The following is an 18,327-nucleotide window of genomic DNA, read 5'->3' as shown; positions in this document are numbered from 1 at the left end:
ACAACGGGATGGCAACTCCGCCTCTTCCTGCCAATGTAAATACTCGAGAAACTTCCCGGAAAGCCCGAGTCAGACCTTCAATACGATGAAGTGACAACTTTCAGGGTGCGATATTTGTTGTCAGTGTGCTTTCTTCACTCCGTCTTTGTGACTCGAATCAAAATCAAAAGGTGAGTTTTGAGGGGGGCTTTACGGTGACGCAGATTCGTTATTAAGCCATGTAATGATAACAGATCGCTAATGCGTAAGAGGAAAATGCAGCCTTGTGCGCCTCGTTGCTCGATAAATACATGTTAATATTTTTTCTGTTATGGCTGTATCGGTAAGGCCGATTTCCATTTGAACATGCCCGGGCATCGTGGCTACTTTAGCAGTATAGCAGCTCTGTGTTGGCCTTTCAGCGATTCAAACGACGTCGGCATGGCACCAAAGCGACGCGCTGCTTCGGCTGCCAAGGCGGGGGGCAAAAAGGTGAAGGAAGAGCCCGAGTTAGTTAAGCCTAAAGATGTCGTTACCTCCGTCAAAGAGGCCCTTTTGGCTGCAGGACCACAAGTCAAAGGCAAGAAGACCGTGGACGAGTTCTGTTCGCTGAGTGGAGAGGTAGGGCAACCAAGGCTCAGTCATTATATGCACAACATCAACAACAACATTGAATACCAATACGTTCTGTGCTGTTTCCTTCCAGGTGCACGATGACTATGACTGCATGCTTAATCAGACGAATATTGGATTGAACAATAATAAGTTTTATGTCATACAAGTCATAAAAGCAGCCAACAAATTCTATTCGTGGAACAGATGGGGCAGAGTGGTGAGTTTGTGTGAGGGAAATTACATATGCAACATATTGCCACTTGGTATGCGCTGGTGTTGATAAGCTAAGTGATGTGATGATCAAAACTTTAGGTGTGCCCCTTTGAAATGCCACTAAACCTGTTCATGTCACATTTGGATCAAATGTGAAATATTTTACTGAATGACAATCTGCCATAAACATTCATTCATGTTCACAACAGGTGTCATGTTACAATTATGACAGTTTTAGGATTGCATATTCAAAAAAAAGTCTTACCCAAGGCTGGACTTAAAAAATGTCTGCATGAATCAGCCAATAAATTGTAACTTGCACTGTTCGTTGCAGACCGAATACATATTTTCTTTTGCCATGTGTATATATTCGGTAATGTTTTGGATATATTAATTGATAATAACTGTATCCCCTTTCATCCTAATTCAGGGTGAGATGGGACAATCCAAACTGAATACATTTTCAGATGTTGACGGTGCTGTAAAGGACTTTGAAAAGAAGTTTAAGGACAAGACAAAGAACAACTGGAATGATCGAATGAATTTTGTCTCTCACTCTGGGAAGTACACGTTAATTGAGGTTGATGGAGAGCATGACACAGAGGTTAAGGTAATGTTATTAACTACTTATTGATTATTTGCCTTTACAAAAACCATGATTTGTTTCTTACATTTTTTAGGTGGACTCTGTCGATGGAACGGTTGTCAAGGTCACAAAAAACATACCCTGCACCCTCGATGATGCTACACAGGCACTCATTGTGCTGATTTTTAGCAATGACATGTTCAAGGAGGCCATGGAATGTATGAATTTAGGTGGGTTTACTTCACTGCTGTTTTAGCATCCATTCTTGTAACTTAGCCATCTAGTGGAATGGAATAATGACTTTTCTACTATAAAAATGGGTGTGTGATTTTCCCTTGTGAAATTTGAACATGTAGAAAAAGTATAAGAAAATGGAACATTTGCTTTTGGCTAGAAACTAGAGTTATGTAAGTTTGACCAATTTTAAGTTTGTCTCATGTGGTTTTGCTCACTCTTAAATCAATGATCTACCACAGGGGTCGGGAACCTTTTTGACGAAGAGAGCCATAAACAATTCATATTTTCAGACATTATTCCTTGAGAGCCATACTCAGAATTTAAAAGTAAAAATACATGAAAATGTGTGCATTTTTTAATCATTTCACCACTTTGAAAGTAAAAAAGAAGTCTCTGAATTTTTTTAAGAACATGTTTTCACTGTTGCTAATCAATGAGTATCAATGAGAGTATGCATGCAGAAGAGTATAATGAAGAAAAAATATGATTCAAAAGCCGCTGCATTCGGGACTTAGGTGGTCTCTCACCAGCGGTTCCCATATTTTACCACACAGATTAGCAGAGAGCCATATACACCCATCAAAAGAGCCACATATGGCTCACGAGCCATAGGTTCCCTACCCCTGATCTACCATGTAAATTGTGTCACAATATTTTAGAACTGGGTTCTAGAATCTTTATATATTAACTTGCAATAAAAAGTCTTTACTATTTTGATTCAGATATTAAGAAGATGCCTTTGGGTAAATTAAGCAAGCTGCAGATTGCAAAAGGTTTTGAGGTGCTTGAAGAAATTGAAGCAGCCTTGAACCAAAGGATAACAAAGCGGCGTCTTGAAGAACTTTCCTCCAAGTTCTTCACAGAAATCCCACACAACTTTGGTCGAAACAGGCCGCCAACAATTGACAGCCTTGACATTGTGGAAAAGAAGAAAGAGATGCTAATGGTAAAAGGTTTATTTCTTTATATATTCTTTATTCTCTGATCATCAGCTGGTCTTCAATTTCATGAGTGCCCTTGTAGGTGTTGGCTGATATTGAGCTCGCCCAGACCCTAAAATCAGAGACAGAAAAGGCACATGAAGAGATGATAGAGACTGTTCCTCATCAACTAGACCAAGACTACAATTCCCTCAACTGTAAACTCACTCTGATGGACAAAAGTATTGAAACATTCAAGATCATAGAAACATACCTAAAGCAAACTCAGGGGTCCCAGAAGCCGAAAATTGTCAATGTATGGGAAGTGAACAGACAAAATGAGGTAGGTTCTTGTATTTCTTTGCTTTTTTTTAATAGTTGATATTTAGTTCTTAATTCAAAGACAATGATGATGGGATTCATTCATTACATTACAGGGAGAACGATTTGGAGAAAATGACGCATTGGAGAACCGCCGTCTGCTTTGGCATGGCACAAACATAGCAGTCGTGGCTGCTATACTTAAAAGTGGTTTGAGGATAATGCCCCATTCAGGGGGTCGTGTTGGTCGGGGCATTTATTTTGCATCGGAAAACTACAAGTCAGCATGTTACGGTACGGCCGAATAAATCCCAAAACAAACCTTGTTTGTTGTAATCATGACAAATGGCTTTTCACTCTCATTTTTTAGTGCACACATCTAAAAATACCGGCGTGATGTTTTTGAGTGAAGTGGCCCTTGGAAGAGAACATACCATCACCAAAGACAATTCTTCCTTGAAGAAGGCTCCTGACAGCTATGATTCTGTAGTTGCAAGAGGTCAAGTGGAACCAGGTACTTAAGCAACATCACAAGTTTGATTACATCAGACATTTAAGTTGCACTTATGGAAATAGTGCCAATCAGGATTTACTAAGGTTTACACTTTAGGTGCAAGGCCACCTGAGTTATCGAAGGTCACAAGTTTTAAATGTTAGTTTTTGGCCTTGCTGCTTACCTGCAGGGATTTCTGTAAATTCTTTGAACCTTTTGATATGTACAATTCCAACTAATTCCAAATTTAGTTGGAATTGTACATGTAGGAAAATTGTCCTTAAACCATGCGACTATTTTTTATAATGCACTTGTTCACAAAAAGGTGAGCCTGACACATCTTTGCTTGTGAATAACTGAGAACTTCAGGGAAGCTTGTTTTTTATTTATTTTTTATTGCCAAATCATGACACACCTACCTGTTCCCAATTATCCTGTACAAATGTGGTATGCTTTATTCCTCGCAGTATTATTTTAACAGATGTTCATATTGTGCTGCCCATATGTATGTTCCAATTTGCTAAATTCAAAGGACTTCTTCTCCAGATCCTTCTAAAGACATCTTCATCACCCTTGACGACAAGAAGGTTGCTGTCCCTCAGGGCAAACCTATCAAGCAGTCTCAGTACTCAAAGAGCCACTTCCAAAACAGTGAATATCTGATCTACAAAGAGAGTCAGTGTCGCTTGCGCTACCTACTTGAACTGAATATGTAACCGGTGGTAAGACAAGACATACGCCATACCATGCCTGGCATGTCATGTTCTCATGTATTTTTACTATCTATATTACTACAGTTATTGTGAAGGATTGAAGTACACTAACGCAAATTTGGCTTGAGTAAAAATAGTAATATGAAAGACAGCCTGTCTTGGTTCGCAATAAATCAATGGTGCAGGTGGCTATAAGTAATTCTGGGAGAGGCCTCAAATCGAATTGTAATGCCTGCTTATGCTCTCTGCATTATATGAAGTGCATTCTAGAAGCCTACTTGTTAAAATTCTTCTATCATTATATAAATGTTTGAAAATACTGATTTACTACCAATCATAAGCACTGTGTATATTTTTAAGCTGCTAAAAAATTGCCCTGGGTATGCATCTATTATGCAATGCAATATTAAGTTGGAAATACTGGGGTAGATTTGTGTTTACGAAAGTTTATATATAAAGTGGAACTTACAAAGTCGAACCCACCAAAAGTTGGGTAATTGTTCAAAATACAATTGTTTTTAGTGCAATACGAGCAGTGCAATTTATTCTTAATTTGACACACAAATGTATTTTACCAAGCAGATGCTTGTGTATTTAGCATGAAGTGTATAAACTTGCACGAAACTGACCCAACATTTATTATTATTATCATTTACTGCGCATTGCTCCCCAGTTTGTATTGTCACATCTTTTTATGAAAGTTTCCCCCCCAGTATACTATATTTGCTTTTTACGTATGCAACAATGATGAATGTTATTATAGATAAGTCTTCTGCTGCGAAGTGATGGATTCACTTTATATTGTTTCCCATGGGAAACTTTATTTTGTCAACGAATGTCACTGAACAGATGGTGTTTGAGTTTGGAGGTTCCTGTAACACTATGTGGTGTTTGTGGAATGACCAACATGCTGTGCTATAATTTGCACTATATGGTACAATCAATAAATCTATTTCCCGCTCACTATTTGTTCTGTTATGTTTGTGTACTTACTACTTCATTACTATACTTCTTGGATTGGAAAGTGTGTCTGCATTGAGTTGGATTATGTGTCCTGCCTTAATTTGGATTGGATTGGATTGGATAACTTTATGCATCAGGTAGGTGGTAGCATCTTCCACACCAATACCTGGACGATAGGCGAACTGCAGAGGGTCCAGCTCTGCATTCATCAGGGGGCTGAGGTGATTGAGGATGATTCTCTCCAATGTCTTGATCAGGTGAGAGGTTAATGCTACCGGCCTGAAGTGGTTTGGCTCCCTGGGGTACGCAGTTTTAGGAACTGGGACCACACAGGAAGTTTTCCACAAGGTGGGGACCTTCTGCAGACTGAGGCTGAGGTAGAAAATATGCAGAATCACTATACCAAGCTGATCCGCACACTCTCTCAGTAGTCTGGAGCTGAGGCCGTCTGGACCGGTAGCCTTCCTTGCCTCGATCTTCTTTAGCTGTTTTATCACCTGATCGACAGTAATGCAGAGACCGGTGGAAGAGGGGGAGGAAGAGGAGGAGGAGGAGGAGGAGAACGAGGGGGGAGCGTTGCTCCTGGTCTCGGGGGTCAGGGGAGTGGGGGCAGGACTGAATCTGTTAAAGAACTGATTCAGTTCATTGGCCCACTCCCTGCCGCCAGACTCCGGGTCTATCTCGCTGTTGCCTCCATGGCCCGAAATAGTCCCCAAGTTCCTCCAGACCTCTTTGGTGTTGCCTCTCTGGACTTGGTTCTCCAGCTTCCTCCTGTAGATGGTCTTACCCTTCCTTATCTCTCTCTTCAGCTCCTTTTGGACCATTTTCAGGCTCTCTTTCTCCCCAGACCTAAAAGCCCTCTTCTTCTTGTTCAGGAGGGCCCTTAGATCCCTGGTGACCCACGGCTTATTGTTGGAGAAACAACGGACCTTCTTGGAGGGTACAATGTTCTCAACACAGAAGTTAATATAATCTGTGATGCAGGCGGTCAAGCTGTCAATGTCATTACCATGTGAGTTGCACAGCACCTCCCAGTCAGTGGTCTCAAAACAGTCCCTCAGTACCATGCTGGTCTCCTCGGTCCATCTTTGTATGATCCTCGTGGTAGGTTTTATTTTCTTCACCATAGGGATGTAGGTGGGGATCAGATGGACCAGGTTGTGGTCTGAGCGGCCCAGTGGGGGGAGGAGGACTGAGCTGTATGCCTCCTTTGTGTTGGCATACAGCAGGTCCAGAGTTTTTTGTTCCCTGGTGTGGCACTTCACATACTGAGTGAAGGTGGGGAGAGTAGAAGCCAAGGGAGCATGGTTAAAATCACCAGAGATAAGAAGGAGAGACTGGGGGTGTGACGTTTGCAGCCGGGACACAGTGGCGTGAAGCAGCTCGCGGGCGACTGTCGCATCGGCCGAGGGACGTATATACGCAGTTATTATGATAACGTGCGAGTACTCCCGGGGGATGTAAAACGGCCTGATGCTAACAGCTACTAGCAATGTAAATACTCGAGAAACTTCCCGAAAAGCCCGAGTCAGACCTTCAATACGATGAAGTGACAACTTTCAGGGTGCGATATTTGTTGTCAGTGTGCTTTCTTCACTCCGTCTTTGTGACTCGAATCAAAGTCAAAAGGTGAGTTCGGAGGGGGCCTTTACGGTGACGCAGATTCGTTATTAAGCCATGTAATGATAACAGATCGCTTATGCGGAAGAGGAAAATGCAGCCTTGTGCGCCTCGTTGCTCGATAAATACATGTTAATATTTTTTCTGTTATGGCTGTATCGGTTAGGCCGATTTCCATTTGAACATGCCCGGGCATCGTGGCTACTTTAGCAGTATATCAGCTCTGTGTTGGCCTTTCAGCGATTCAAACGATGTCGGCATGGCACCAAAGCGACGCGCTGCTTCGGCTGCCAAGGCGGAGGGCAAAAAGGTGAAGGAAGAGCCCGAGTTAGTTAAGCCTAAAGATGTCGTTACCTCCGTTAAAGAGGCCGAGTTAGTTAAGCCTAAAGATGTCGTTACCTCCGTTAAAGAGGCCCTTTTGGCTGCAGGACCACAAGTCAAAGGCAAGAAGACCGTGGACGAGTTCTGTTCGCTGAGAGGAGAGGTAGGGCAACCAAGGCTCAGTCATTATATGCACAACATCAACAACAACATTGAATACCAATACTGTGCTGTTTCCTTCCAGGTGCACGATGACTATGACTGCATGCTTAATCAGACGAATATTGGATTGAACAAGAATAAGTTTTATGTCATACAAGTCATAAAAGCAGCCAACAAATTCTATTCATGGAACAGATGGGGCAGAGTGGTGAGTTTGTGTGAGGGAAATTACATATGCAACATATTGCCACTTGGTATGCGCTGGTGTTGATAAGCTAAGTGATATGATGATCAAAACTTTAGGTGTGCCACTTTGAAATGCCACTAAACATGTTCATGTCACATTTGGATCAAATGTGAAATAATTTACTGAATGACACTGCAATAAACATTCATTCATGTTCACAACAGGTGCCATGTTACAATTATGACAGTTTTAGGATTGCATATTCAAAAAAAAGTCTTTCCCAAGGCTGGACTTAAAAAATGTCTGCATGAATCAGCCAATAAATCATAACTTGCACTGTTCGTCGCAGACCGAATACATATTTTCTTTTGCCATGTGTATATATTCGGTAATGTTTTGGATATATTAATTGAAAATAACTGTATCCGCTTTCATCCTAATTCAGGGTGAGATTGGACAATCCAAACTGAATACATTTTCAGATGTTGACGGTGCTGTAAATGACTTTGAAAAGAAGTTTAAGGACAAGACAAAGAACAGCTGGAATGATCGAATGAATTTTGTCTCTCACTCTGGGAAGTACACGTTAATTGAGGTTAAGGTAATGTTATTAACTACTTATTGATTATTTGCCTTTACAAAAAACATGATTAGTTTCTTACATTTTTTAGGTGGACTCTGTCGATGGAACAGTTGTCAAGGTCACAAAAAACATACCCTGCACCCTCGATGATGCCACAAAGGCACTCATTGAGCTGATTTTTAGCAGAGGCATGTTCAAGCAGGCAATGGAATGTATGAATTTAGGTGGGTTTACTTTCACTGCTGTTTTAGCATCCATTCTCGTAACTTAGCCATCTAGTGGAATGGAATAATGACTTTTCTACTATAAAAATGGGTGTGTGATTTTCCCTTGTGAAATTTGAACATGTAGAAAAAGTATAAGAAAATGGAACATTTGCTTTTGGCTAGAAACTAGAGTTATGTAAGTGTGACCAATTTTAAGTTTGTCTCATGTGGTTTTGCTCACTCTTAAATCAATGATCTATTCTACCATGTAAATTGTGTCACAATATTTTAGAACTGGGTTGTAGAATCTTTATATATTAACTTGCAATAAAAAGTCTTTACTATTTTGATTCAGATATTAAGAAGATGCCTTTGGGTAAATTAAGCAAGCTGCAGATTGCAAAAGGTTTTGAGGTGCTTGAAGAAATTGAAGCAGCCTTGAACCAAAGGATAACAAAGCGGCGTCTTGAAGAACTTTCCTCCAAGTTCTTCACAGAAATCCCACACAACTTTGGTCAAAACAGTCCGCCAACAATTGACAGCCTTGACATTGTGGAAAAGAAGAAAGAGATGCTAATGGTAAAAGGTTTATTTCTTTATATATTCTTTATTCTCTGATCATCAGCTGGTCTTCAATTTCATGAGTGCCCTTGTAGGTGTTGGCTGATATTGAGCTCGCCCAGACCCTAAAATCAGAGACAGAAAAGGCACATGAAGAGATGATAGAGACTGTTCCTCAACAACTAGACCAAGACTACAATTCCCTCAACTGTAAACTCACTCTGATGGACAAAAGTATTGAAACATTCAAGATCATAGAAACATACCTAAAGCAAACTCAGGGGTCCCAGAAGCCGAAAATTGTCAATGTATGGGAAGTGAACAGACAAAATGAGGTAGGTTCTTGTATTTCTTTGCTTTTTTTTAATAGTTGATATTTAGTTCTTAATTCAAAGACAATGATGATGGGATTCATTCATTACATTACAGGGAGAACGATTTGGAGAAAATGACGCATTGGAGAACCGCCGTCTGCTTTGGCATGGCACAAACATAGCAGTCGTGGCTGCTATACTTAAAAGTGGTTTGAGGATAATGCCCCATCCAGTGGGTCGTGTTGGTCGGGGCATTTATTTTGCATCGGAAAACTACAAGTCAGCATGTTACGGTACGGCCGAATAAATCCCAAAACAAACCTTGTTTGTTGTAATCATGACAAATGGCTTTTCGCTCTCATTTTTTAGTGCGCACATCTAAAAATACCGGCGTGATGTTTTTGAGTGAAGTGGCCCTTGGAAGAGAACATACCATCACCAAAGACAATTTTTCCTTGACGAAGGCTCCTGACAGCTATGATTCTGTAGTTGCAAGAGGTCAAGTGGAACCAGGTACTTAAGCAACATCACAAGTTTGATTACATCAGACATTTAAGTTGCACTTATGGAAATAGTGCCAATCAGGATTTACTAAGGTTTACACTTTAGGTGCAAGGACACCTGAGTTATCGAAGGTCACAAGTTTTAAATGTTAGTTTTTGGCCTTGCTGCTTACCTGCAGGGATTTCTGTAAATTCTTTGAACCTTTTGATATGTACAATTCCAACTAATTCCAAATTTAGTTGGAATTGTACATGTAGGAAAATTGTCCTTAAACCATGCGACTATTTTTTATAATGCACTTGTTCACAAAAAGGTGAGCCTGACACATCTTTGCTTGTGAATAACTGAGAACTTCAGGGAAGCTTGTTTTTTATTTATTTTTTATTGCCAAATCATGACACACCTACCTGTTCCCAATTAGCTTGTACAAATGTGGTTTGCTTTATTCCTCACAGTATTATTTTAACAGATGTTCATATTGTGCTGCCCATATGTATGTTCCAATTTGCTAAATTCAAAGGACTTCTTCTCCAGATCCTTCTAAAGACATCTTCATCACCCTTGATGACAAGAAGGTTGCTGTCCCTCAGGGCAAACCTATCAAGCAGTCTCAGTACTCAATGAGCCACTTCCAAAACAGTGAATATGTGATCTACAAAGAGAGTCAGTGTCGCTTGCGCTACCTACTTGAACTGAATCTGAATATGTGGTAAGACAAGACATACGCCATACCATGCCTGGCATGTCATGTTCTCATGTATTTTTACTATCTATATTACTACAGTTATTGTGAAGGATTGAAGTACACTAACGCAAACTTGGCTTGAGTAAAAATAGTAATATAAAAGACAGCCTGTCTTGGATTGCAATAAATCAATGGTGCAGGTGGCTATAAGTAATTCTAGGAGAGGCCTCAAATCGAATTGTAATGCCTGCTTATGCTCTCTGCATTATATGAAGTGCATTCTATAAGCCTACTTGTTAAAATTCTTCTATATTATATAAATGTTTGAAAATACTGATTTACTACCAATCATAAGCACTGTGTAGATTTTTAAGCTGCTAAAAAAATGCCCTGGGTATGCATCTATTATGCAATGCAATATTAAGTTGGAAATACTGGGGTAGATTTGTGTTTACGAAAGTTTATATATAAAGTGGAACCTACAAAGTCGAACCCACCAAAAGTTGGGTAATTGTTCAAAATACAATTGTGTTTTTAGTGCAATACGAGCAGTGCAATTTAATTCTTAATTTCACACAGAAATGTATTTTACCAAGCAGATGCTTGTGTATTTAGCATGAAGTGTATAAACTTGCACAAAACTGACCCAACATTTATTATTATTATCATTTACTGCGCATTGCTCCCCAGTTTGTATTGTCACATCTTTTTATGAAAATATCCTCCCCCCCAGTATACTATATTTGCTTTTTACGTATGTGACAATGATGAATGTTATTATAGATACGTTTTCTGCTGCAAAGTGATGGATTCACTTTATATTGTTTCCCATGGGAAACTTTATTTTGTCAACAAATGTCACTGAACGTATGGTGTTTGAGTTTGGAGGTTCCTGTAACACTATGTGGTGTTTGTGGAATGACCAACATGCTGTGCTATAATTTGCACTATATGGTAAAACCAATAAATCAATTTCCCGCTCCACTATTTGTTCTGTTATGTTTGTGTACTTACTACTTCATTACCATACTTCTTGGATTTGAAAGTGTGTCTGCATTGAGTTGAATTATGTGTCCTGCCTTAATTTGGTGGAAAGTAGGACCCAGGGAAGTTGGGACTTGACTGGGGACAGAAGGTGGAGTGTGTGTCTTTTTTTTGTGAGAAGAGTGGGGGGGGGGGAACAACAATACAATGTGTGACACTCTGTGCCATGCACAGCCCGAATCATGAATGTAAGCTCAACTGGAGCTGGGCTGAAAGGAGCAAGAAGGCATCAGTTGACATCTGGAATATTGAAAAATGCAAAGATCAGCGGCTGTCTGAGTTGAAATATCACACACCTGTGACTGGCTGAACCTTCAGAGTGCCTGGGAGTAATCAACCTGTTGCACTTGATCACACAAAGATCATTACCTAGGATGCCAACCTCAAAGATCTGGTCTTGACTGTGCTTTGGAATCGTGGCATTTCAATATGGAACTATCCAAAGTTCTGATTAAGATGTCTGAATTTAACCAAGCTACACGCAAAGGATCATGGGTGGGTACTCTTGAATTGCTATTTTGATTATAAATTGTTCTTAATCAGTTTTGACAGTTATGGCTAGCTTCAAGAATAAACGCTTGTGGAATAATCTAATTGTGATTTAATATCTAATAAATGTCACAAGCACTTGTGGAAAAATTGAATACAGCATAACAGGTTGCTTCAGGCTGTGCAATAATATCAAGATGTGGTTTTGCATTACTGAAATTCAATTTTATTGATAAAATAAGCCTTCTAATTATGCTCAGATGTTGACCATTTTAATTACCAATAACACTCCAAAAGGTAAGTATAGATGCATATATTTCATTAAACAAAAGCACTGTTCATAACACAGTGAACCTAATATAGTTTGTATTTTTGTGCAGATTTGGAAAAACCGGGACCAAAACAGGGTGTGATTTAAAAAAAAATCTCGAGATTAAACATAAGGATCATGTTCGTTGGGGTTGGTTTCTAAGATCACGCAAAACCAAAGAAACAATTGCTGATTGCATTACTAAACACCCGTGTCTCTGGGTCTCAGGTCCTCCCGCCGTAAGGAGATCCCCAGCACAAGCAGGGCAAGTTATGGAAAAATAATGGCTGAGAAGTTTGATCCTCTGATTTTACCTGTCTCCAACCAAGCAGAGCCAAATCTTACCACTGCCCCATGGGAGCAACATCCGACAGTTCCTTCCAATGTGGGTATAGTCACAAGCTCCCAATCGCAGCTCAAAGACCTTTTTGGCTTGTTCTGCATGGTGACGCTGAATCTCATCGCTTTGTTAGCCAACATCGGTGTAATGGTAGCCATTGCCCGAGCGCCACACCTGAAGAGGTTTGCGTTTGTTTGTCATCTTTGCGCTGTGGACCTGCTGTGCGCCGTCCTCCTCATGCCGCTGGGAATCATATCTAGCTCGCCTTTTTTTGGCACTGTGGTATTCACGGTCCTGGAATGTCAGGTTTACCTCTTTCTTAATGTATTCCTCATCTGTTTATCCATTCTCACCATCACAGCCATCAGCGTAGAGCGCTACTTTTACATTGTTCACCCAATGCGTTACGAGGTCAAGATGACCATCCATTTGGCGATCGGTGTCATGGTCCTTATCTGGATCAAGTCACTTCTATTGGCTCTGTTCACTCTGTTCGGATGGCCGGCATATGGACACCAAAGCTCAATTGCGGCAGCCCATTGCTCTCTTCATGCGAGCCACAGCCGCCTTCGAGGAGTATTTGCAGTGCTCTATAGTGTCCTTTGTTTCCTGCTTCCTTCAGTGATTATATTTACCGTTTACTGCGCAGTGTACAAGGTCGCTCGTTCGGCCGCCTTGCAACAAGTCCCTGCTGTTTCAACATGGGCCAGCACAATCCTGGATAAGAATCGCTCCTGCTCTATCAGCAGCCAGACCACCATGATCCACACCAGCCGCTCTGTGCCTCAGAGACTTTCCCCAGAGAGAGCGTTCACTGGGGGCAAAGCAGCCCTCACCTTGGTATTCATTGTGGGTCAGTTCTTGATTTGTTGGCTCCCCTACTTTATCTTCCACCTGCAAATGTCCCTGACTGGCTCAATGCACAGCCCAGGAGACTTGGAAGAGGCAGTCAACTGGCTCGCCTTCTCTTCATTCGCAGTCAACCCGTTCTTCTACGGTTTACTAAATAGGCAAATCAGAGAGGAGCTCGTCAAGTTCCGGCGCTGCTGCTTGACCCAGCCAGTGGATTTTGCCATTTCTAGCCACGATGGATCCCTGCAAGAGAACTTCCTCCAGTTCATCCAGAGAACAAGCAGCACAGCCCAAACCCGCTCCAGCTGTGCCAACACCAGTCCCAGAAACACTATGGACCAAAGGGTTAAAATCCCCGGACAACTACCAGATAACCCTTAAATGATGTTCACCTAATTTATGAATTAAATATTTTTCCATTATACTTCAATTTGACTTGTTTCATTTCACCCCTACATCCTGGCTAGTGTTTGTCTTTTTGGACCAGGTGCTTTGGCTATGAAAAACCTTTAATACTAGGGTTGCAGTGTTGTTTTTTTGTGTGGTGTCGATTACGTAAACAAGAAATAAAGGACAGAAAAAGGAGGAGAAATACAGATTTGTACTTTGTGGCTCAAGAAACAACACTTTAAGGTTAATGAAATTCTTTGTGCACATTTCGACACAAATGCTTTCTAATATAAATAGTGGGACTCTGCAAAATGTTTTACTGTATTGTTATTTTAAGATGATGTTTTTTATATTGCAATAAGACTAAAAAAGTGGTATTATTTTGGAGTGCGAATGTTCAGACATGACATATCTCAGCGAATCTCAAGTTTAAATAGGTTTGCATTATTTTATTGCAATGTTTTTCCATATTCAGATTTGTTTCAAGACTTGAATATATTGTTATAATCTGTTTCAGATGTACTGTAATTATTTTGTCTATAAAAATTAAATTTGGTGTTCAAAAAGTCAAATTTGAGTCTTGAAAAAGAGGAGGTCATCTTAAAATCGAGCTCATCTTATATTTGGGCCAATACGGTATGTTTTACTTGAAATGCAGCTATTGTACGGTGGTGGTATGATTCAAGAATTGACTGCAATGTTCTCTAAGGAAAAGAAGATTCTTGACAATATGTTTTTTTCCCCTCCATGTCCATATCGTTGAAGGTGATTGAGGTGAAGAAGTACTGTGTATTAATGTAGCCATGAAAATAATAGTGTAACTGGATAACCAGTTGCATAGCACAACTACCACATAGCAATAAAGTATCCCATAGCACAGGACAAACACAGCAGGCTTTGCAATGAGAAGAGCTCTCATGAATCTGAGGGGCAATACGTCCGAGTTCCTGTGTGCAACAGATATGCTGATAGACGCCAAATGTCATCTACCTCCATCGTCATGGCAATTGAGTGAGCCAGTGACTCAGATAACAAGGATATTTCGGTTGGATGTATAGTTGGAGTCTAATTATTCTGGATCGACATGCATGACTGGAAGCAGCCTTTATGCTCAGATTGTCTCATCTACATGTAAAAATGGGGAAAGGGTAGGCAGGAGAGACAGATGTATTATATAATGGTGAAATGTATAATTCCGCAATAGTGAATATGTAATGGAAATCACTACAGGACATTGATAATGCTCTTAAGTGCCCAGAGAGTGCTATTTTATGGCTGCTGGTGTTTGTATTATTCTGTCATAAAAGGAAGAGAGTAAATTCTGACCACAGCAAACAGTTGTCAAACACATGATTACTACTAAACCAAGATGTATACATATTTTATGTAATATTGTTTTTTTTCTAGTTAGATGAGCACAGTTTTAATCTCCATAAGAAACCCAGTTCATCCAACAGCTAACCTTACACCATCATCCTTACCTGAGCATCACTACAAATTCAGGATTAAACCCAACCCTGACTAACCCTTTACTTGACCCACGGAGATAAATAAATATTCATATTCATAAATATACATTCTAATTTAATCCAAAACTTGGTCTTTATCGATGAGTTGTCAGCTGTTTTCTGGAAACACAAATGCTTACTCATTGATATTGATAATGAAAATGTTGTGTACACTATGCAGTTTGCTTTTATGGATGTTGCGGTGGGATTTTCTACAGTTTAATTTTTCTTCTTTTTTTTCCTGATTATATTGGTACTGTAAATGTAATCTACATAGTGAGTAAAATACAAAAAAAATCAAAGAAGTCAAATACTCAGCCTCTAATTATGAGATGAAAACAATCAAGACACGAGTTAAGTAACAGAAGTTTATTATTGTAGAAGATAGTAGAAGATTGTGCTAGAAGATGGGACTCATAACCAATGAATATTTTGGTATGTCAGAATGGCAACATAATTGAAAGTTGTTTGATTGAAACAACAGATCAAAAGTATGCCCGCTAGAGGGTACTATATACCACCAAAGCAAAAGTTGGGATGATTTTGTTATAAACAGGCTCAGGGAGAACATGCAAACTCCACAAAATGAGGGCCCACCTGGGATCGAAGCTTTCATACACAAATTGGCACTTCTATAATGTCAAATACAGAAACACATATGGAAAACTTTCCCATAACATGAAAATTCACTTGTGAAATGTTTAAGACCGGTTCACCAGCGCTGCCTAAGAAAGGTGATCCTATAGAGCAGGGGTGTCAAACCGGTCCTCAAAGGGCCGCAGTGGGTGCAGGTTTTCATTCCAACTCAACAAGAGGATACCTTTTGCAAGTGTAATCAGTTAATTAAAGTCAGGTGCTACTTATTTTAGAAGACCTCTGATTGGTTAAAATGTCGGCACTGGATCGGTTGGAACAAAGACCAGAACCCACTGCGGCCCTCGGCGGAATCGGTTTGAGACCCCTGCTATAGAGCAAGGCTGTCAGACTCGGGTTGGTTCGCGGGCCGCAATAACGTCAACTCGATTTCATGTGCGCCGGACCATTTTAGATATAATATTTAGATTATTTTTTTATAGATGGATTAAAAGCCCTGAATATTCAGTTTTTTATAGATCTAAAACAATGTTTATTTTAACTTTTTAAAATATATTTTTAGATTTTACAAAATGATTTTTGAACTAAAAACAGAAAAAAATGATTAAAAATTACAATTATTGATTTAAAAGAGGTAAAATCAGGAAATTTAATATACATCTATACTCTTCATTTATAATTTGATCCTAAAACAGAAAGTCGGCACTCATGATTTACTTTCTCGGGCCGCACAAAATGATGCGGCGGGCCAGATTTGCCCCCCGGGCCGCCACTTTGACACCAGTGCCATAGAGTATAGATAGGCAAGCCTCATTATTCTTATAGCGTTGTTTAAAATAATTTCCCAAGTGTGCCTCTGTCTGTCTTTGTAAAATGAATAACCAGATACCTCCGCCATTGTCAATCAAAATAGAGTCTTGTTATCTTTATAAAAGCCTGAATGTCATGTCATTGTTTTGTCGTGTGCATGTGTGTGTTGGTGTGGGGCTGTGTTTGGGTGTGGTAATATAAGCATAGGTTTTAAATAAAGGCATAGTTCAAAAGAAATCAAAATGATTACAATGTATTCAAACAAACCTTTGATTTACAGTTCCTAATCAATCTCATCAAACATCAGTCCCACTTGAGAAGGCGGTCTCGACTGATCACAGGGCAGCTGCATATAGCCTAATAACCATTCATACCATCACTCACTGGGAACTTCAACCAATGATGCCCACATCGAAATCAGCCAATCGAATCAACACATACTTTATGACATCATAAAAACAACTGAACATTAACATAGTCGAGATACTGCATGTTAAGCATTAAGTAAGATGTCTATCTTTTTGAAATAGTGACGCATTATTAATAGTTACAATTGGGGACCTGTTAACCAATTTCGGGGAAGCCAATCATGGAGAATGAGGATGAACTAACGTAAACTTAAGTTTTGAACACTTCACAAAAATAAAACCTTAAATACAAAACCCGGGAAAGTGACAAAGTAACAACTAAGACAAAGAAATCAAACCTTACAGGGAAAACATGGGGCACGAGGACCAATGGACCTGAATGCTGAACGGGTAACACAGAACAGGCACAGGACAAACAGGGCAGACAATCCATCAAGAACTGACAAATAAAAAAGGGTTAAAATAGACAGACCGGGCTTGACGAGGCTATCAGAAACGCCTCGGGGACACAGGAGAGCAGGAGAGACAGGTGAACTCAATGGGCAATTTTGAGGACAAATCACAAAGGGAAAAATTCAGGACTACAAAAACTCAAACTCAACCCCCCTTGCTGGCCCTGAAGATCCATTACAAGTTAGAGGCGTTACAAGTGCGATCGTGCTAATTACAAAATGCCATATGTTTAATGTGAGAGTTGAGGTAAGATGTTTAAAATGTGTCTGTGTAAATGTAACACGCTAAATAATTAAGAGCTAATAAAAGTAACAGCAGCAACAGTGAAAGGCATGGTATTTTTGCTATGGTGAGCGGCTCAACATCCCTCAACAACTGGTCTTACCCAATGTGGCGCTCTGGGCAAGATTTCACGAAGTCCTCCTTTGGCAATTCCCAAATGCCCACAAAAGCTCACTGCTACACCCTCATTGCAGGAAGGAGCGCTTCCGCAGATCCTTCCTTCCATCAGCTGTCAGGCTCTTTAACAAAACAAATGGCTGAATGTTAAGACCTACCGTATGCATGCATGTACATCTATGTGTATGTATGTATATATGTGCTTATATATATGTATGTGTATGTATGTATATATGTGCTTATATATATGTATGTGTATGTATGTATGTATACATGTGCTTATATATATGTATGTGTATGTATATATGTGCTTATATATGTGTATGTATGTATATATGTGCTTATATATGTGTATGTATGTATATATGTGCTTATATATGTGTATATATGTATGTATGTATATATGTGCTTATATATATGTATGTGTATGTATGTATATATGTGCTTATATATGTATGTGTGTGTATGTATATATATGTGTATGTACACGTATATGCATGTATATATATATATATATTTATTTCAGCAACACGGTTATTTATTTATATATTTATTCATGTATTTATTTATTAACTTACTTATTACCT

General features: G+C 39.7%; 4 protein-coding genes across 8 annotated transcripts; 3 read left to right on the top strand and 1 right to left on the bottom strand.

The window, feature by feature from the left end:
- Positions 1–5,040, top strand: parp3 (poly (ADP-ribose) polymerase family, member 3). The gene is made up of 10 exons (XM_077602013.1): positions 1–170; positions 402–600; positions 686–811; positions 1,238–1,417; positions 1,488–1,623; positions 2,353–2,576; positions 2,654–2,893; positions 2,988–3,165; positions 3,242–3,385; positions 3,911–5,040. The coding sequence occupies exons 2-10, from the start codon at positions 421–423 to the stop codon at positions 4,078–4,080; spliced, it is 1,578 nt and encodes a 525-aa protein (XP_077458139.1). The 5' UTR covers positions 1–170; positions 402–420; the 3' UTR covers positions 4,081–5,040.
- LOC144075198 (uncharacterized) lies at positions 2,578–7,302 on the bottom strand. The gene is made up of 2 exons (XM_077602014.1): positions 7,060–7,302; positions 2,578–7,014 (listed from the first exon to the last, which is right to left on the bottom strand). Exon 2 carries the CDS (start codon positions 6,165–6,167, stop codon positions 5,070–5,072), a length of 1,098 nt encoding a protein of 365 aa, XP_077458140.1. The 5' UTR covers positions 6,168–7,014; positions 7,060–7,302; the 3' UTR covers positions 2,578–5,069.
- On the top strand, positions 6,242–11,170 carry LOC144075196 (protein mono-ADP-ribosyltransferase PARP3-like). 5 transcript variants are annotated; one of them, XM_077602009.1, is made up of 10 exons: positions 6,242–7,014; positions 7,060–7,144; positions 7,226–7,351; positions 7,776–7,931; positions 8,002–8,137; positions 8,475–8,698; positions 8,776–9,015; positions 9,110–9,287; positions 9,364–9,507; positions 10,033–11,170. In XM_077602009.1, the coding sequence occupies exons 1-10, from the start codon at positions 6,845–6,847 to the stop codon at positions 10,209–10,211; spliced, it is 1,638 nt and encodes a 545-aa protein (XP_077458135.1). In that variant the 5' UTR covers positions 6,242–6,844; the 3' UTR covers positions 10,212–11,170. The 5 variants fall into 5 exon arrangements, with proteins under 5 accessions (XP_077458135.1, XP_077458134.1, XP_077458136.1 ...); XM_077602010.1 differs by having other exon boundaries at positions 6,243–6,669; positions 6,901–7,144; XM_077602011.1 differs by having other exon boundaries at positions 6,246–6,669; positions 7,089–7,144.
- Positions 11,171–11,406: 236 nt separating this feature from the next.
- On the top strand, positions 11,407–15,521 carry gpr61l (G protein-coupled receptor 61-like). Its single transcript, XM_077603316.1, has 2 exons — positions 11,407–11,722; positions 12,255–15,521. The coding sequence occupies exon 2, from the start codon at positions 12,310–12,312 to the stop codon at positions 13,597–13,599; it is 1,290 nt and encodes a 429-aa protein (XP_077459442.1). The 5' UTR covers positions 11,407–11,722; positions 12,255–12,309; the 3' UTR covers positions 13,600–15,521.
- The last annotated feature ends 2,806 nt before the right edge of the window (positions 15,522–18,327 follow it).

The sequence above is a fragment of the Stigmatopora argus genome, chromosome 6, assembly GCF_051989625.1.
Source record: "Stigmatopora argus isolate UIUO_Sarg chromosome 6, RoL_Sarg_1.0, whole genome shotgun sequence".
In the NCBI taxonomy this organism is placed as follows: domain Eukaryota; kingdom Metazoa; phylum Chordata; class Actinopteri; order Syngnathiformes; family Syngnathidae; genus Stigmatopora; species Stigmatopora argus.
This window is presented reverse-complemented; position numbering and strand designations above follow the sequence as displayed.

Bases quoted from the DNA above. Each gene is read 5' to 3' on its own strand.
- LOC144075196 (XM_077602008.1), top strand. From the start codon at position 6,845: ATGCCCGGGCATCGTGGCTACTTTAGCAGTATATCAGCTCTGTGTTGG. The intron at 8,699-8,775 runs GTAAAAGGTTTA...GTGCCCTTGTAG, and splicing joins AGAAGAAAGAGATGCTAATG to GTGTTGGCTGATATTGAGCT. The intron at 9,508-10,032 runs GTACTTAAGCAA...CTTCTTCTCCAG, and splicing joins AAGAGGTCAAGTGGAACCAG to ATCCTTCTAAAGACATCTTC.
- gpr61l (XM_077603316.1), top strand. From the start codon at position 12,310: ATGGCTGAGAAGTTTGATCCTCTGATTTTACCTGTCTCCAACCAAGCA.
- parp3 (XM_077602013.1), top strand. From the start codon at position 421: ATGGCACCAAAGCGACGCGCTGCTTCGGCTGCCAAGGCGGGGGGCAAA. The intron at 601-685 runs GTAGGGCAACCA...GTTTCCTTCCAG, and splicing joins TCTGTTCGCTGAGTGGAGAG to GTGCACGATGACTATGACTG. The intron at 1,624-2,352 runs GTGGGTTTACTT...ATTTTGATTCAG, and splicing joins CATGGAATGTATGAATTTAG to ATATTAAGAAGATGCCTTTG.
- LOC144075198 (XM_077602014.1), bottom strand. From the start codon at position 6,167: ATGGTGAAGAAAATAAAACCTACCACGAGGATCATACAAAGATGGACC.